The sequence below is a fragment of the Anomaloglossus baeobatrachus genome, chromosome 2 (genome assembly GCF_048569485.1).
Source record: "Anomaloglossus baeobatrachus isolate aAnoBae1 chromosome 2, aAnoBae1.hap1, whole genome shotgun sequence".
NCBI lineage: Eukaryota > Metazoa > Chordata > Amphibia > Anura > Aromobatidae > Anomaloglossus > Anomaloglossus baeobatrachus.
The window spans coordinates 411,371,984-411,392,411 of NC_134354.1; the positions used below are offsets into that span (position 1 = coordinate 411,371,984).

Consider the following 20,428-nt stretch of genomic DNA (forward strand, 5'->3'; position numbering starts at 1 on the left):
CCATCTCAGCCTTATGAAGATCTACAATTTTGTCCCTTTTGGTGTCCTTAGACAGCTGTTTAGTCTTGGCCATGGTGGAGAGGTTGGAGTGTGATTAAGAGTTTGAACAGGTGTCTTTTATACAGGTAACAAGTTCAAACAGGAGCAATTATTACAGGTAATCAGTGCAGAGTAGGAGGGTGTCTTAAAGAAAAAATAACAGGTCTGTGAAAGCCAAAATTCTTGCTGATTGGTAGGTGATCACATACTTATTTCATGCAATAAAACGCAAACTAATTATTTAAAAATCATACAATGTGCTTTTCTGCATTTTTTTATTCTGTCTGCCACAGTTGACGTGTATCAATGATAAAAATTACAGACCTCTCCATTCTTTGTATATGTTAAAACTTGCAAAATATCCAATACTTATTTTCCCCACTGTATACACACATTTATTTTTTTAATTATATAAAAATTGTAATCGCCCCTCTTTTGCACCAGCTGTCAGATTGGATGGGAAGAACCTGTTATTTAAAAACATTAAAGGGAACCGGTCATCAGAAATTTAGCTTGAAACCCAAACGTTTCCCCCTCTGCAGCTGCTGGGCTGCATTCTAGCAATGTTCCTGCTGTTCTTGTGCCCCCTTTCTGACCAAATAAAGACTTTATAAAGACTTTATAAAGTGGTACCTTTTTGTATTCAAATCTTGATAATGGTACACGGGGGCGGGCTCTCTGGTGTCCGTTAGTCTGCCTCCTGCTGCTTTAGGCCGTCCCCCATCACGCAATTCCATACTTCAGGACGCCGCCCACTGCGCCCGAGGTGCCGCGCACGCGAGGACCGCTGGTCACGCATGTCGCAGGCACGAGACTATGGGCGGCGCTGTGATTGCATCGCAAGTGTCCGCCCATCATCTCGTGCCCGCCCTTTCCCCTCTGCCTCCAGCGTTCTGCGCAGAACGTTCCAACATCGGGTCATCTGGCCAGCGTTTGCGCAGAACGCTGGAGGCAGAGGGGAGAGCGTGGCCACGAGATGATGGGCGGGCACTTGCGATGCAATCACAGCGCCGCCCATAACCTCGTGCCTAAGCACACGTCACCAGCGGTCCTCGCGTGCGCGGCACCTCGGGCGCTGTGGGCGGCGTCCTGAAGTATGGAAATGAGCGATGGGGGACGGCCTAAAGCGACAGAAGGCAGACTAACGGCCACCAGAGAGCCCGCCCCCGTGTACCATTATCAAGATTTCAATACAAAAAGGTACCACTTTATAAAGTCTTTATTTTGGTCAGAAAGGGGGCACAAGAACAACAGGAACCTTGCTAGAATGCAGCCCAGGAGCTGCAGAGGGGGAAACTTTTAGGTTTCAAGCTAAATTTCTGATGACAGGTTCCCTTTAATATTATTAGAGACCTGTAATTCTGGTGCCCAATGATTTGTAATTTTTTAATAATGTGTGAAACTGTCCTTTTGCACAATCCCTCAGCCTGTGCTTCTTTCCCAAATGTTAATCTTACTATGTGTATTGCATTAAAATGACAAAGCAACTCTTTAAACCCATATATACATATATGTTTATTTTAGCACTTTATTATTGGCCCGATAACCTCAGGGATTTTACAAAGCTTTGGCAGATACAAAAGATGGCAAATGTTTCTAGAGTAACAAAAAATGGCAAATGTTTCTAGAGTATTTAAAAGAAAAACAAGAAATTAGCAGAACAAAACTGTGGTCAAAGTTTCCATAGCATAAAACCAACCTTCAATGTACAGTGTTTCCCAGAAAATAAGCCTTATCCCAAAAATAAGCCCTAGCAGGATTTTCCTGCCTTTTTGGAGTATTGAAATAAGCCCTAGTTGCGTACTCAAACAGTATCCTGAAATAGGGCTTGTGCAGCCCTATTTCACCATACATAACTTTTATTGTCTGCTTGTGTTGTTTAAAGCCCGGCTAATTACGTGAATATTCACCCTCTTCCTTACCCAGAATCCTGCCAGCCGCTCTGAACTCTGCACTCACACTCTATACCTGCTGCACCGTATACCTGTACAAGGTTCGCATTGCAATCCTCGGTGGCTCTCCTGAGCTGAAAGTGACAGCAGTATAGACATACACGCTGTCACTCTCAGATTAGGAGTGCCGCTGATGTTCGCAGTGAGCAAGTGCATTGCTAATGAAGTGAATGAATATTCATCCTCCCCTCCTGCACGGTCACCCGCACTCTGCTCGCTGTATTACTGGTACTGCTAGCCAGAGGATTACATCGCAATCATTGGCGACTCTCCTCAGCTGAGTGTAACAGCTGCATAAACATACATGCTGGCACTCAGCTGAGGAGAGTCACCGATGATTGTGATGCAATCCCTGGATTGGCAGTAGCAGCAATACAGCAGGCAGAAGGCGGGTGACTGTTCAGGACTCAGAGTGGTGGTCAGGATTACAGGAGATGAGGCTTAATATTTATTCACTTAATTAGTCATGCGCTTGCTCACCATAGTCATCAGCGGCACTCCTCATCTGAGAGTGAGCGTATATGTCTATGCAGGTGTCACTTTCAGCTCAGGAGACCCACCGAGGATTGCAATGCCATCCTCATACAGTGATATGGTACAGAAGGTATAGACTGAGTGTAGGACTCAGAGCGGTGGGAGGGATTCTATGTGGGGAGCAGGCTGAATATTCATTCACTTAATTAGCCAGCGCCTGCTCACCGCAATAATCGGTGGCACACCCGATCTGAGAGTGACAGCATGTATTTCTATGCAGCTGTCACTGTCAGCTCAGAACAGATAACAAGGATTGTAGGGCAATTCTCGGGCCCTAATACAGCAGGCAAATATAAAGACACCCCTGAAAATAAGCCCTAGCGCATTTGTTCAAAGCAGAAAACAATATAAGCCCTTATTTTTGGGGAAACACGGTACTAAGTAAAATTATGTAAAACAGTTTAGAAATGGTTGATAGGAGTAACAGGGTATAGAAAATGTAATAACTAGGGATGATCGAATATCACAAATATTCGGCTTCGCGAATATGCGACGAATAGGTCACCGCTATGCAAATATTCGATGTGCAATGTAAGTCTATGGGAAGCCCGGATAGTTGCTTTTTGGCAACTATTCGGGTTTCCCATACACTTACATTGCGCATCGAATATGTGCAAATAGTCGAATAGCGGCGACCCATTCGGCGAATATGGGCGTTGCCGAATATTTGAGGTATTCAATTATCCCTAGTAATAACAATTTTCTACATTGCCATTCGGTATTTTACAGTAACTTCTCTACAGATTGCAGAGACTCTCTGAATTGCCCTGAGCAGCTTAGAAAGTGTATTGACCTGGTAGACTACTAACTTGGAAAAGGTACAAAGCGTATGTAAGATTCCCACCATGTAACATTATTGTGATGCTTGGAATGTAAACCGCCTGTTTTAACGGATGGGTTTAGAATAAGGAGAACTCAAGCACACTGCCATATTACCATGATTTGGCCACTCACCTTCTATTAGCAATGTTATGTGACATACTACAGCATACACACAGCATGTCAGTAAACAGCAGATTATTGAGCTAACTATCGCTATGTATCTTAAATATAAAGTTTAGATAACAAATCAAGGATAACATGAATTAAATCAGCATAAAAAAAATAGATACCAATGTCAATAAAAGGAGAAAAAAAAACGGAAAAAAGGCAATAACTAATGGATGATGCACGGCTTGGGTGTTCAGGCTGAATTATTAAACTCTAGCTCCCTCTAGTGGGAAAAATTTGCAAAGGCTTCAAAAGAGTCCAGTAATATCCAAGCATTACCCCTTAAAAGTCTTAGTTATACAGTTCTATATACATGAAATGGTGCATTAATACAGGAAAAGACAAAATGTAAAAAAAAAAAAAAAAATATTTTGGCATTACCCCCCCCCAAAAAAATGTACCATGATTTGCAGTTAAGTATTGCACAACTTTAGTGTACAGGAACAAAAGGTGTGAAAACGGACAATGGCTTTACAATAGACGTCCTACAGCCATGGTAAGAAAATCGTCATAGCTGAGCCTCACACTGCCTGCCCGCTGTGTATCCTTCTCACGAAATGCTTCGGTCATGCTCTGCAGCTGGGTGCAAATCTGGATAAAGCGGTCGAGCTGTAAGCCTGGGGTGGCAGATCTTATGGAATATCGGGACATCAGCTGGAGGATAAACTGTGGACTGAGATTATATCCCATCTGAGACAGTGCTGTGGAAACAAAAGGAAGCAAGATGAGTGATTGTTAGTGATGAGCGGGTTCTACCATGCTTGGGTGCTCGATACTCGGAACAGGACGCTCGGATGGGTGCGACTCCAGTACACGAGTATAATGGAAATCAATGGGGAACTTTAGCATTTTTCCAGAAGAGTTTGCAGAAAAATGCTCGAGTTCCCCTCTGACTTCCATTATGACGGGGTACTTGAGCATCCAGCTGCTTGTTACCCGAACATCATAGTGTTCGCTCATCTCTAGTAATAGTAACAAAAAAAAAATATAAACTTCCTCTTCATAGGATTACAATCAATTATTAGTTTTCTTACACTGGATCCCATTTTTACTGACACAATGGAAAACATATCCAGTAAACCGCAAACAACCAGTGTTATCCAGTGCGCTTGCCAATTTCCAGCAGTTTACCCCGAGAATGCAGCTCACTTTTCCTGTCCCAGTGTAACCATGGCAATGCCCAGTGAAAGTTAGGGCACAGACCACAAGCTGCGTCCTCTATTATGCCAACATGTGCTTGCTCAGCAGATCCCGCTGTCTCAATGTCATTACTAGCAATCTGATAATGTAATCTCTGGAGGCTTGCGGATTCCATATATAAAGAGTTACTGGAGCCGGGCATGGCTTACCTTGATGAAGCTCTCCCTGGTTGATGCTGCCAGATCTATCACGATCAAATTGCTGGAACAGGTTCTTCCACTGCTGAAGGTATGTCCACAGAGCCGAAAACCCAAACAGATCAATCCGGCCTGCTTGACTCCTATCAAACATGTCTGGAAAGAAAAAGTGCAATCAGTATGCTGAAGTAAATGGGGGGGGCCAATAAAAGGTGATATCTATATTATAGCAACTACCGTATTTTTCGGACTATAAGACGCACCCTGGTTTTAGAGGAGGAAAAGAAAATTTTAAGCAAAAAATGTGGTCATGACACACTTATGGGACGAGGATCTGCTGCTGACACTGTTATGGGGGTAATGACCCCAAATTCTCTACTAAGGTACCTCATCCTGATAATGATCCTCCTGCCTTGTTTATGATCCCCATCCTTGTATATATGTCCCTCATCCTTGTATAGACCCCATCCTGATAAATACCCCCATCCTGCTATATGGCCTCATCCTGCTATATACCCCTATCCTACTATATACCCCCATCCGGCTCATAATATACCCCAATCCTGCTATATACCCCCCATCCTTCTCATAATATACCCCCATCTTGCTCATAATATACCCCCATCCTGGTATATGCCCTCATCCTGCTATATACCCACATCCTGGTATATGGCCTGTATCCTATGGCACAGAAAAAAAATAAATGTTTATACTCTTTTCCTCGCTCCCTGCAGCATCGATCATATTCCTCTCTCCTCTCTGTGTTAGCAGCAGCGCCGCTGACCTCTGTGAAGTCGTTCCCCTGCAGCATCGCGATGTCCTCCCGTCTGCTGGCTCGCTGATGTGTGTGGAGACTAACGGTATGCAGTGATGACGTCATCCCTGTTCTCACCGCTCTCTACACAGATCAGCTGGCCGGCAGACAGGAGGACATCGCGATGCTGCAGGGCAACGGTGACCGGTGAGTATACCGCACTTATTCACTGACCCCCCCACGCTGATTATGATGCGCGGGGGGGGGTCAGTGAATACAGCCGCACATGATCACTCCAGGCAGTAGTTGCCGGGGGTGATCACGTGGGCCGGCTGCTTACTATGCGTGCATCCCCCGCCCATCCTCCCGCCCACCTGTCAGCACCTGCTTCAGCGCTGAGAGATGATAGGCGGGAGGATGCATATGAAATGAGCGGGCCCACGTGGTCACAGCAGGCGCTACTACAGCCTGCTCGTGCCGCCGATGACTCGCTCCACCGCAGCACCCTAATTCCCGCAGCCCTACATTCAGACTATAAGACGCACCCTCCCCCCCACTTTCCCCCAACATTTGGGGGGAAAAAAAAGTGCGTCTTCTTATAGTACGAAAAATACAGTACATGAAAAAACTCGGTGTATTGGATCTGCAGTCACTTGATATTGTGAACATATTGGATAGATTTATTTTTTTTAATTTAAAAAAGTTCCCTGGGAGGGTCCTTGCTGGAGGAACTGCAGGGTTTAATTTCAGCAATGTGAGTGCTTAGGTTAACAGACACTAGAAGACCAGGTTGTGTAAGGGTATTGTTATGTTCTGGTAAAGGGGTTTTGCAGGCACAAAAGAAAACACCACACACACACACACCCACACCCACACCCACACACCCACACCCACACACCCACTTTTACTCAGTGTACTGTAGGGAGGCAATGAGACATAAAATGTAGTCAACTACTCTAATCTAGCACTCTAGAACGCCCAGCACCTTCCACTCTGGCTAAAGTTACTAAATGAAGAGATCTCCACGATTCCTAAAGCTTAACATGGACAAAACTGAATTCATTATCTTTCCTCCTCTCTCAATCCCCCTCAACAAGCTTATCCATCAAAGTTGACAGCTGCTCACTCTCCCCAGTCTCGCAAGCTCGTTGCCTCAGGGTAACCCTCGACTCTGCTCTATCGTTCAAGCCACACATCCAAAGCCCTTTTCACAGCATGCCGACTACAGCTTAAAAATATCTCCCGGAATCGTTTTTTCCTTATCTGAAAATCAGCAAAAACACTAGTGCATGCCTTCATCATCTCCCGCCTTGACTACTGCAACCTCCTGCTCTGTGCCCTCCCTTTCAACAATCTTGCACCCCTCCAATCTATCTTAAACTCTGCGGCCCGGGTAATCCACCTCTCCCCCCACTACTCCCTGACCGCTCCTCTCTGCCAATCCCTTCACTGGCTTTCCATAGCCCAACGACTCCAGTTCAAAATACTAACCATGACATACAAAGCCATCCTGAACCTGTCTCCTCCACAAGTCTGTGACCTAGTCTCCCGGTACCTACCTGCACGCAACCTCAGATCTTCACAAGACCTTCTTCTCTACTCTTCTCTCATTTCCTCTTCCCACAATCGCATACAATATTTCTCCTGTGCCTCCCCCATACTCTGGAACGGTCTACTCCAGCATATCAGACTCACCTACTGTGGAAAGCTTCAAAAGGAACCTGAAGACCCGCCTCCTCCAACAAGCCTACAACCTACAATAATACTCAGACCAGTACACTACTGTACAACCAGATCTGTCCTCACCGATCCCCTGTAGACTGTGAGCCCTCTCGGGCAGGGTCCTCTCTGCTATGCGTAGGAGCACTTGTTCGGCTTGAAACGCGTAAGCCGCAATGATTTTAATTATTTGTACTTTTGTACACCAATAAAACTGATTATGATTTTTATCAAGTCCGTGAAATTCGTGCGATTGGGATATTATATCTTCAAGTACTGGATGAAACATTTTTTTCTTTGCTCCATTAATTCCGGGATTCAGCCCGCTGACTGTCCATGCACTGATCTCTAAAACCGGCCACAACAAGCTTTGAGGTGAGCCGATCCTGACAAATGTCTCTCTCTTCTTAGGGTCCTCTCCCCTCCTGTACCAGTCTGTTTTTATAATGTTCATGATTGTTGTACTTGTTTTTTATGTATATCCCTTTTCACTTGTAAAGCGCCATGGAATAATGGCGCTATAATAATATATAATAATTACATGTTGTCTGCAGAGCCTGCAATGTGCCATCCCGGTTCTCTAATTGTGCACAGCTTTAGTCACACACAACTTGCTGAAGATCACAGGACACACCCCTTACAACATCAGCAGTTTAAAGCACAGACAAAATCTCTGCTCTGTGCTTTGAGTAGACTGCGGCAGGATCTAGGAAGTTGAAGGTCACATGACAACACGTTACACCTGATGAACAGTGCTGAAGTTTAACAGCAAGCAAGTTATGAAGTTTCTTCATTTCTGAAGTATTACAATGCTTTAAAGTCAAGTGTAAAAACGCTATTAAACCTGCATATATGGGGTTAATATTTTAAATCTGCCCAGTGCCTGCACATAGAACAACACTGCCAAGATGAAAAGAGCTTTAATCCTCCGAGCAGCATTTGGGTTTAAGTCACGAATCATTGCTGCACTGGAGTGGGTTCAGTCACCGCTCTATATCAAGAGCGGCAGCTGTAACCATGTCGCATACACTGACTAACAGCCGCTCAGCATTAGAGTGCACAGTCAGTCAGTGAGTGGGGCACCGTTACAGCTGCCGCTCTCCATCAGTGAGTGGGGCACCGTTACAGCTGCCTCTCTCCATCAGTGAGTGGGGCACCGTTACAGCTGCCTCTCTCCATCAGTGAGTGAGGCACCGTTACAGCTGCCGCTCTCCATCAGTGAGTGGGGCACAGTTACAGCTACCGCTCTCCATCAGTGAGTGGGGCACAGTTACAGCTGCCGCTCTCCATCAGTGAGTGGGGCACCGTTACAGCTGCTGCTCTCCATCAGTGAGTGGGGCACAGTTACAGCTGCCGCTCTCCATCAGTGAGTGGGGCACAGTTACAGCCGCCGCTCTCCATCAGTGAGTGGGGCACCGTTACAGCTGCTGCTCTCAATCAGTGAGTGGGGCACCGTTACAGCTGTCGCTCTCCATATACAGGAGTGTTGACTGAAACAGCCCCCGTGACTGAAACTGGAATACTGCCATAAGGATTAAAGTTTTTTTCCTCCCTGCAACAGGGTTCAAAGTGCAGGCACTGGGCAGTTTTCAAACATTATTAACCTGCAAATTAACCCCATAGCTGCAGGTAAATAGTATTTTTTTCACATGACTGGTTCCCTTTAATAACCTGTGCACCAGGAAAATCCCTATAATGCAGGTGGATACTCCTTTAAGTGTAGTCGATAAGTGACCTTATTCTGCAGCACTGTAGAACATGTCTTACAATGTTGCCCAGTGTCTCCATGGAACTGGTGTATAGTTGTCTAATGATATCTTACCTCCTAATCTGACGGCATTGAAAAAAAAAAAAAGTATGTATACGACCCGGCTATCCAACTAGAGTGGGATCAGAACTTCCGGATTGTGAGATCACGGCATAGCCAGCGCCTTCCCACAAACCACCATTTCAGCATATAGCCAAATTGCGAAATCTCATAGGTTATCATGAGACCATGCACTAAATGAGCATAGTCTACAGCTACAGCAAGTACAGCAGTTGATGATCGCTATATTAAAGGGAATCTGTGAGCAGATTTTTGCTATGTAATATGAGGACAGCATGATGTGAGGGTTAAAACACTAACATGTCGCATATCAGGCTGTGTGGTGTTGTTTCCACACAATGAAGGTTTTATCACCAGGTGATTATCACTACCAGGACAAGGTCTCACACCCTGCTAGAATGCCCCTCCTTTGATAAGCAGCTCACTGTCCATAGGCAATGTACACAGAAAACTGTGGTAAGAATGGAGTCAGCTTTCTGAGCTCTACCAAGAACTGTGATTGTGCCACCCAATAAACTAAAGCCTGCTTTACACCTTACAATCAAGCATACGATATCGTATGCGATGTGACACGCCCCCATCGTATGTGCGACACATTCAATTTGTTGACAGTGTCGCATAAACGATTAATTGCCGTCACACGTACTTACCCTTCCATACGACCTCGATGTGGGCGGCGAACGTCCACTTCCTAGAGTGGAAGGGACGTTCGGCGTCACATCGAAGTCACGCGGCAGCCGGCCAATAGCGGAGGGGCGGAGCTGACCGGGATGTAAACATCCCGCCAACCTCCTCCTTCCACATTACCGGCGGGAGGAAGGAGGTGCTGCCTAGGGAACATTGAACAACCCGAAGTGCAATTTTTTAGCAAATGAACGATGTGTATGCGATAACGGTTTTATGTTCAATCGCAATTGCACGTAGCTATCACACGCTACAAGAACACTAACGATGCCGGATGTGCGTCACTTACGACATAACCCCGCAGACACATCGTTAGATATGTTGTAGCGTGTAAAGCCCACTTTAGTGATACATCGTTTTTTTGCTACCTTATCTGACAGCATCGTTATGCTGCACTCAGATGAGGTAGCAAAATCCTGGTGACAGAATCCCTTTAGGCTGCTTTCACACATCAGTTTTTTTTAATTCAGGCACGATCCGACGAAAAAAAATGATGCGACGGATTTGGCGAAAAAACGGATCAGTTGCATCAGTTTTTTCCATCAGTTCCTTCAGTTTTTTGACAGATCTTGTGCGATACTGAGCATGCTCAGTTCATAAAAAACGGATCCAGCGGCCGGATCAGTTTTTTGACGAATTACGATCCGGCGTCCATAGGCTTCCATTATAAAACATGCCGTATGGCGCCGAATCCATTTTTTTTTTGCCGGACACAAAAACGTTCATTTCAATGTTTCATCCGGCCGCCGGACAAGTAAATTTTGCCAGATCCAGCAAAAAAACGGATGAAACGCAAGGCCATCCGGCGCTAATGAAAGTCTATGGGGGAAAAAAACGGATCCGGCGGCAACAGACGCCGGATCCGTTTTTTCATGTTTTTGCTGGATTGTGCCTGATGGCAAAAAAATGATGTGTGAAAGCAGCCTTAATAAGTCAGTGACTAATTGAACTAAGAATTTGTATTCATTTTAATTTGACTACACGATAGTGCTAAATTAATGTTTTTTCTTCCCTTTCTTTAATAAGATGGTGTTATTTATTAACCAGTTAATCAGGAATAGGACAAAAAAAAAAGCGTATTCCTTACATCAACAGTGCAATTAGAATTAGTCGTTATGCTTCTGGGGCGAAATGGCTGGCATTGGAGGCCTCTATAAAACAGACCCATTAATCACACTTCCACCCCTGATTGTGTATGACATACATGTATAGCATCTATATCTTATTGTGTACATCATTCTGCATTATTAAAAGGGAATTGGTCACCAGATTTCTGCTTTGCAATCTGAGGACAGTAAAAAAGTATGGCCAAAGGGCCGGATTAAAGTGATGTAGCAGATGTAGTTTTGATAAAAATCACTTTATAGTCCTCTCAAAGTTGAGCTCTGTATAACTCAGTTGACTCCAAGGATAGACAGCTTTCTGCATACACAGTGAATAGGCAGAAGGCTGCCAATCAGTGTTGGGGCAGGGATAACCAGTGGCCATAAATAATAAAGTCTACATAGCAGAAGCTGATCATTAAGAGGCTTTGCAGAGCTGCAGCTAATAATATACTGGTGAATCAAAACTACAGCAAGTACCACTATAATCAGGATCGGTGACGTTAATACAATAATGTGGATGAAAATGACTATTTTAAGGAGATTTATGCAGTGACTCTGGGAAAAACAAATGAAAGATTCGTATACCAAGGCTTCCTTCAGTGAAAAAAAACTGCAAAAAACAGAGTAATAGTCTAAAAGGGACAGACGCCAATCGTTTAACCCCTTTGGTTACTGTGATCAATATTGATGGAAGCATCTAAGGTGTTTTGTGATACACAAACAGGCGGTCAGCTAGTGACAGGTACAGTCCATGGTTCTTGTACCTGGTTACACGCCACATAAAGACTACGCTCAGGACATGTATATATCTATATACAGTTCTACAATTAGTGAGAAACAGCAGTGAATGGGCTTACGCCTATATGCATAAGCCGTTCCTTCAATATATCAGTTTCATCTTGACTTACTTAACATCATTATACACGTTTCATCATTAAATGCCGACCAGTTGGAGTTGACCAGGGCTTGTTTAAGCTCTTTTAAAGTTATGTAACCACTTCTATCAGTGTCTACAGTATGGAACCAGTTATAAGCTTCTGCATCTACTCCTGGAGGCAAATTACCTGTGGAATTAAAAAAAAAAAAAAAAGAAGGTTAGCCCGAATACAGTAAATAATGATTATTTTTGGTAGAATAAATTGCTATAATATTTTATAATTTAATTTCTTAAGTTATTAAATGGGAACCTTCATTTGGTTTCAGTGAAATAAAAGCCTGTCCTGGTCAGGTGATAGGCCACAGGTTCATGGCTTGTTATAGCTATGTCAATGAGGGCTCCCCCTGAATGGTGGCAAGCAGAGATCTTCTGCAAGGATGTCAAATTCAAATACACAGCTGCCCAAAAGTTGGACAAAGTCACGGTCAACCCTGATATTTATTAAAAAAATGTCTACAATTAAGTTTATCGTTCTCATCAAGATATAACAAGAGCACCATTCCAGTGGTTTTTGTTTCAGTGCTAAAGTGGTGCTTTAAATCCAAGTGCCCTGCTTCCAGTCATATACTCACCCTCCGATGTCTTCACCTTTTCCCGCCTTTGTTCGGGTCCTGTAGAGTATCTTGTGCCTGTAACTTCTGACTGGTCAAAGTCAGAAGGTACGTCACAAGCTCCCAATGCATCTCTATGAGAGCCAGAACGAGGCCAGAATGAGGCTCCCAAAGGAATATATGTCGTCGTAACCTCCTACGTGCTCCAGCAAACACCAATGGAAAACTTATTTAACAGGCTAAAGGGTACTTTACACGTTGCGACATCACTAGCGATCTCGTTTGCGATGTGACACGCCAGATCGCAGATGCGATCTGCAGAGATCACACATAGGTCGGTTTTATAGTGCCGGTCACATGTGCGATCTCTGCAGATCGCATCTGCGATCTGGCGTGTCACATCGCAAACGAGATCGCTAGTGATGTCGCAGCGTGTAAAGCACCCTTAAGAATAATAATAATCATTATCATTTTCTTCAATGAAAATCCAACCATTTGAGTTGATGTCTTAGAGTAGGAAGGAAAAGTGCATAAATAAAACATTCATTCAAGCTCCGTTTGCTACACTGTGATTCACACTGGTCCAAGCCAGATACTTGGCATTAGGAAAAGAAAAAAAAAAAGGAATGGGGCGGAATGGGTTGGGGAAATCTGCCTAGGGTGGGGAGAACCCCATTACTGCAGGAGAAGTTCGGGTTGTGGGGATGGTAGGTAGCAAGATTCAGGGGAATACAAACTGTGTGGTGACTCTCAAATAGAAGGAAATATAGAGAAGTACATAAACAACACTGAAACAATGATATTCGCAGAGTCAAGATGGTATGCAGTGAACAAAAAGGGCAAGATATCATTACATAGGGGAAGGATAACCGTGTACAAAATAAACAAAATGTAGAATATATGAAATAGAGCAATAAGATAAATCATGGCATGAGTGCAGCGGCTCGATAGTATACCTGTGCCCAGCTTGTGGAGGAGATACAGGGTAGTAGGCGCTATGTGTGCTGAGATGTAGGGTGAGCATACGGGGAATATGCGCTAATCTAGGGAGAACAGGAAGGAACTTCCGGCTCAGGTGAGTGCCGGTGATAGCTGGGGAGTGCGTTACTACATGGTGTGCTGTAAACAGCTTTGTAGTAACCAGGGAGCGTGATGGACCAAATTTGTAGTGTTAGCGTCCAATGTGCTGTCTACCGGCACACCAGCTCTAGTAGACATTTAGTATTTTCTCGCAGGCCAAATATAATTACACTGAAATTTGATTTGGCCTGATATCTGATATTTCTGGTCTAAATGATCAGGAATGGACACAAGGAATATTGGAAAATTGTACATTTTACCATAAAAATGATAATATTAGCTAAAAGAGTCTTCTGCATAAGAAGATTTCTTTGCTCTTTACTCTCCACTTCTCCTCTAGTCTTTGTTGACAGGCTGCGGCATGTGACCACTGAGCTCAGTGAGTGGCTGCAGTGGTCACGTGAGCTGTAGTCGTGAGGTCACCACTGCAGCCTGTCAATAAAGACAGAGCAGTGTTAAGGCTGCTTTACATGTGTCGATTTCTCGTGCGATAGCACCCGCCCACATCGTTTGTGCGGCACGGGCAATTTCTTGCCCGTGTCGCACAATGCTGTAACCCTCCGTCACACGTATTTACCTTCCAAGCAACCTCGCTGTGGGCGGCGAACATACACTTCCTGAAGGGGGAGGGACGTTCGGCGTCACAGCGACATCACACAGCGGCTGGCCAATAAAAGCGGAGGGGTGGAGATGAGCGGGACGTAAACATCCCGCCCACCTCCTTCCTTCAGCATTGCCGGCGGGATGCAGGTAAGCGGTGTTTATCGTTCCCGGGGTGTCACACGGAGCGATGTGTGCTGCCCCGGGAACGATAAACAACCAGACGTTTGATTTTTTGAAAATGAGCGACGTGTCAATGATGAACGAGAAGGTGAGTATTTCTGCTCGTTCACAGTCGCACGTAGCTGTCACACGCTACAATATCACTAACTATGCCGGATGTGCGTCACTTATGTCGTGACCCCGCCGACATCTCGTTAGATATATCGTAGTGTGTAAAGCCCGTATTAGACATGGATTGCTGGAGCGGAAGAGAGGGAGTAAAGTTTAGTTTGTTAATTCTACACTGTACAAGTCTTACAATCTAGATTCCCTATCTGTATATTTTTGGAGGGTGGGAGGAAACTAGAGAATCCGTAGGAAACCCCGCAAACATGGAGAGAACATACAAACTCCTTGCAGATGTTGTCCTTGGTGGGATTTGAACCCAGGACCCCAGCACTGCAAGACTGCAGTGCTAACCACTGAGCCACTATGTCGCCCTACTGTACAAGTCTTGTAGCATTGTCAGATCAACTGGAGCAAATGTATTAAAAAAATCAGGGTGCTACAATGTTCTGAAATGGTTAACTGAAGTACATTTTAAACTCACCTGAAGGCCTTTGACCATATTGTCCTTGCTGTGGAGCACCATATGGATTGGTGCCTGGTCCCCCATAGGGTCCACCTGGAGCTTGCCCACCATAAGACCCTCCTGGGCCCCCTGGGGCAGCACCACCTGGTATATTCTGCCCATAACCACTATTAGATGATGGAGGTCCATACGGTGCTCCAGGTGCAGGTCCACCATATGTAGGCTGTCCTGGGTGACCCCCGCCTCCATATTGCTGACTTGCATAATAGCTTCCTTGGGGTGCACCAGGGGTATGTCCTACAGAGCCATGATATCCCTGAAAAACAAGACAAGACCATCATAAAACCAGTTTAGGTTATGTCAACAATAGGTGACGGCTGCCAGAATAACAAGTTCTCATCAGAGTACACTGTTTCCTATATACACAAGCACAGACTTGAAGAACAACTTTGCACAAGTTCCTACCAGTTACATACGCAGAAAATAAGCTCATCTCTGCAAGCAAGCATTATTTTACAATCATTTTTCAAAAGATGTTCAACAAAATGTGTTTGTACAAGCTATTCTGCTACTTTTCCATAGTTGCAGCTAATTAAGAAGGGAATTCAGGCCAAGAGCTGCGACCGCTCATAGATATCAGCACAATAACCCCTCCTGGCGGACACATGCACATATGGCATAATCAGACGTACAGTTCCCTGAGCACGCCAATAGAAGGACACTAGAGCTGTGTTACATTATCATAGTCTGGAATAAATCGGAATTATATTTTGTGAGAATAATGATTACTTGACAGACACCAATCAGCCATTACTTAAAGATGACAGAGCTGAAGTGAACAGCATTGATTATGTTATGACAATGGTATCTATTAGGCTGCTTTCACACTTGCGTTGTTTTAAATCCGTCAGGTCTGTCGTTGCGACGTAATGATGGATCCATCGTTTTTTAGATGTCAACTGAAGCAACAGATGTGTTATTTCACAGGAATCCTGTCGCGTCCGTTACATCCGTTTTTTTGACGGATCCGTCCTGATCCGTTTGTGTTTGGGACATCCCAGTGGGTGTGCCAAACATGCTGGGCATGCTTAGTAGAGCATGACGGAATCCAGCACCATAGACATCTATTATAGCTTGTGACGGATGGTGACGGAATCCTGCGGAGTGCGTTTTTTTGCCGCTCCAAAAAACGTTACATGCAGCGTTGCTCCCGCCTGACGGTCAGTTAGTAAATGACTGATCCGTCACGCGGCGGATGCAATGCAAGGCCATCTGTCGCTAATAGAAGTCTATAGGGAAAAAAGGATTCCTGCAAAATATTTTGCCGGTTACCGTAATTCCTCAAGGCGACGGATGCAAAACAATGCAAGTATGAAAGCAGCCTTAAGCTAGTTTCACACTTGCTTTTGACTGCTTCCGTAGCATTGCGTTGTGCGACGGATGCGTTGCATATAGTGGCACAACGCAATGCTACGGATCGTACAAAATAACGGAAAGCGTTATTTATTTATTTTTTTTTTCTTCTTTACAGTACCGGCAGCCGACTATTGTGAATGATCAGCTCATCGCTCTTAATAGCCGGCGGCCGAGCGCTCAACTGAGTGCCCTGACATGCCGGCGGCCGAGGGCTCAGCTGAGTGCCCTGACATGCCGGCGGCCGAGCGCTCAGCTGAGTGCCCTGACATGCCGGCAGCCGAGCGCTCAGCTGAGTGCCCTGACATGCCGGCAGCCGAGCGCTCAGCTGAGTGCCCTGACATGCCGGCAGCCGAGCGCTCAGCTGAGTGCCCTGACATGCCGGCGGCCGAGCGCTCAGCTGAGTGCCCTGACATGCCGGCGGCCGAGCGCTCAGCTGAGTGCCCTGACATGCCGGCGGCCGAGCGCTCAGCTGAGTGCCCTGACATGCCGGCGGCCGAGCGCTCAGCTGAGTGCCCTGACATGCCGGCGGCCGAGCGCTCAGCTGAGTGCCCTGACATGCCGGCGGCCGAGCGCTCAGCTGAGTGCCCTGACATGCCGGCGGCCGAGCGCTCAGCTGAGTGCCCTGACATGCCGGCGGCCGAGCGCTCAGCTGAGTGCCCTGACATGCCGGCGGCCGAGCGCTCAGCTGAAAGTTCGGCCACCGAGAAATAAAATAAAGTTTGTGATTAAAAAAAAAAGAAAAAGCAGAGCATGCGCAGTGAAAAATAAAGGTTTCCGCTGCTCAAAAAAAGTTACATGCAGCGTTCCATCCACCCGGCGCAGCGTCAAAATAACGACGCTGCGTCGTCCAGCGGATGCAACGCTGAACACATGCGTTACAGTGCGTCGTCCATACAAGTCTATGGAGAATAGCGCAGTGCGTTAACGGACTGCGCTATTCTCCATAGTGACAGACTGCGCTGAACGCAAGTGTGAAACTAGCCTTAATGATCAGGGCACATTATCGAGCAAGTGACAGTCAAATCTTCATGTGCTGGAAGCAATGGGGAAGGGCAACGGTGCATTTCCACCAGCTGATTTGCTGCATGAAACACCCGCATATTGGTAATTTACTGATCAGTGGCATTTAAATAGCCCGTGTACAGAGGCACCCTGAACAATCAGTAGCAAAAAGTTCTCAGCAGCACATCGTGCTTTGTAAACAGGATGATGTGCTGTCGAGCTTTTATGCAGTGTACAGTAAAAGTTTATTCACCCGCTGGATGAGTGTTCTGCCCATTCGCTGGATGATTAGCATCCTGTTTACACCGTAAGATTATTGTGAAACGAGTGTTCCTATGATTGCTTATTCAGGAGAATCGCACAGTGTAATGGCCCTTAAGGAGGCGCTACATTTCCATCATCTCTAGACATCTTCCTTATGCAGATCTAATCCAGCTCCACTCACCTATTAAGAGTAATAAGACTACACCGTGGAATGGAGCCCTGAATGAAGCTCTTCATTGACGGCTGCAGCAGTGGCACTTCAGAAGTGGAATTGGCTCTCAGCTTTCTGACACACGTGACTTCTATAACACTATCAATTTTGCAGCTCCTTCGAATCACTTACTTAGGCAACTGTCAAGAAGCCGCAGAATATACATACATTGTCACACAGCAGAGAAACAAGTGGGTTCTGTGCGATTCTAATATTGAGCTGCTGCCCCACCAGCTGTCAATCAAGAAGAGCCGTACTCAGAGTCAAGCCATACGCAGTCTACTGGATCGCTAACTGCAGAGGTATCCTTTACAGAAGTGAGTCCAAATGTATATGTCTGGGCACCTGACAAATGGCAGGACTTTTGGAGTGTTTCTAGTGTGCAGTGATTAGTAACTACTTAAAGGAAATCTGTCACCAGGTTTTGCTCCTCCACCTGAGAGCAGCATAATGTAGAGACCCTGATTCCAGAGATGTGTCACTTACTGAGCTGTTTGCCGTCATTTTAAAAAAAACGCTGTTTTCTCTGCTACAGATCTAGCAGTTATACAGAGTTGTTGAATATGCTGGACTACATGCAGCACGCCAAGTAGTCCTTTAATGATAATCTACTGCTGATTAATCAGTGATTTTATCAAAACTACACTAAGCAGCCTAGTAAGTGGTACACTGCTGGAATCTGGGTCTCTGCCCTGTGTTATGCTGCTCTCAGATTAGGTGGCAAAAGACTTTTGACAGAGTCCCTTTAAAGAGGTTAAAAGGAAGAATAACCATTGAACCAGTGATGGGATCATAGCCATCCAAGACTGAGTGATGTACGTGATTAGTGAAGGCTGGTTCTGTCTGGTCCAGTCATGCACAAGAGCTATTGTAGTACAAACTGCTGAAAATATTCATTCTGTCTATGATAGAAAGGTGTCACAACCTACAGTGTATCACAGCTTCCTGTATATAGGGACATGTAGCCACCAACCAATAAGAGCCCGAGCTGCCCTTATTTACTGTTCATAGCGGTACGCTGGCTCAGTGGTCGGCACGCTGGCTCAGTGGTCGGCACGCTGGCTCAGTGGTCGGCACGCTGGCTCAGTGGTCGGCACGCTGGCTCAGTGGTCGGCACGCTGGCTCAGTGGTCGGCACGCTGGCTCAGTGGTCGGCACGCTGGCTCAGTGGTCGGCACGCTGGCTCAGTGGTCGGCACGCTGGCTCAGTGGTCGGCACGCTGGCTCAGTGGTCAGCACGCTGGCTCAGTGGTCAGCACTGCTGCCTTGCATGCTGTGGTTCTAGAGTCCAACCAAGTAAAACGTGGCTGGAGTTTGGAAGTCCACATTGTGTTTGAGTGCTTTCCTTCGAATTCCCCTCACATTCCAAAAACACATTTTACATTTAGAATTTATATTGTAAAAAAAAAAAAACCCAAACAACAAGATAAAAACAAATAAGCAAATATCCTGTGTGCTGTTCCAGTCTGGCCCACGGAAAGAGCCAGCCTAAGGACTGAATATATATGTATAGGAGGCGACGTGGGGTTCATAATGTATATAGGAGGCTACGTGGGGCTCCTAATGTATATAAGCGGCTACATGGGGCTCTTAATGTATATAAGCGGCTACATGGGGCTCCTAATGTATATAAGAGGCTACATGGGGCTCCTAATGTATATAAGAGGCTACATGGGGCTCCTAATGTATATAAGAGGCTACATGGGGCTCCTAATGTATATAAGAGGCTACATGGGGCTCCTAATGTATACAAGAGGCTACATGGGGCTCCTAATGTATACAAGAGGCTACATGGGGCTCCTAATGTATACAAGAGGCTACATGGGGCTCCAAATGTATATAAGAGGCTACATGGGGCTCCTAATGTATACAAGAGGCTACATGGGGCTCCAAATGTATATAAGAGGCTACATGGGGCTCCTAATGTATATAAGAGGCTACATGGGGCTCCAAATGTATATAAGAGGCTACATGGGGCTCCTAATGTATATAAGAGTCTACGTGGGGCTCTTAATGTATATAAGTATATAAGAGGCTACATGGGGCTCTTAATGTATATAAGTATATAAGAGGCTACATGGGGCTCCTAATGTATACAAGAGGCTACATGGGGCTCCTAATGTATACAAGAGGCTACATGGGGCTCCTAATGTATTCAAGAGGCTACGTGGGGCTCCTAATGTATACAAAAGGCTACATGGGGCTCCTAATGTATATAGGAGGCTACGTGGGGCTCATAATGTATACAGGAGGCTATGTGAAAGTTCATACTGTTTATATGAAGCTATGTGGTGCTCAAAATGTATATGTGAGGCTATATGGAGCTTATAATATATTTGGGAGGCTGTGTGGGGCTTAATGTATATATGAAGCTATGTGGGGCTCATAATGTGTATTGGAGGCTACGTGGGGGCTCTTACTGTATATATGAGGTTGTGTGGGGCATATAATGTATAGAGGCTATGTGGGGGCTCAAACAGTAAATAGTGTGGGTTATTTCATGGTAACTTCCGTTACATTCACAAGCCAAAAACTGAATTAATAATGGCTACAGACTGTTCTCTGAAGGCAGGCACAAAAATGAGTGACTGTATATTGTACATTGAACTATTCTACATAGATTTCAACACAGTTTGATTTTTCAACAATACAAATTAAATACAAAATACAAT

At 45.3% G+C, this 20,428-nt stretch overlaps 1 protein-coding gene across 1 annotated transcript in view; it reads right to left on the reverse strand.

Annotated features, from left to right (window-relative positions):
• Positions 1-1,529: 1,529 nt before the first annotated feature.
• The window catches only part of PEF1 (penta-EF-hand domain containing 1), a 29,373-nt gene continuing 10,474 nt past the window's right edge, over positions 1,530-20,428 (reverse strand). The window contains exons 2-5 of the mRNA XM_075336128.1: positions 14,884-15,181; positions 11,852-12,007; positions 4,865-5,008; positions 1,530-4,216 (exon numbers count right to left, since the gene is read on the reverse strand). Of these exons, the coding sequence (XP_075192243.1) occupies positions 3,987-4,216; positions 4,865-5,008; positions 11,852-12,007; positions 14,884-15,181 (828 nt within the window). The 3' untranslated portion in view covers positions 1,530-3,986. The remainder of the gene's footprint in view (positions 4,217-4,864; positions 5,009-11,851; positions 12,008-14,883; positions 15,182-20,428) is intronic.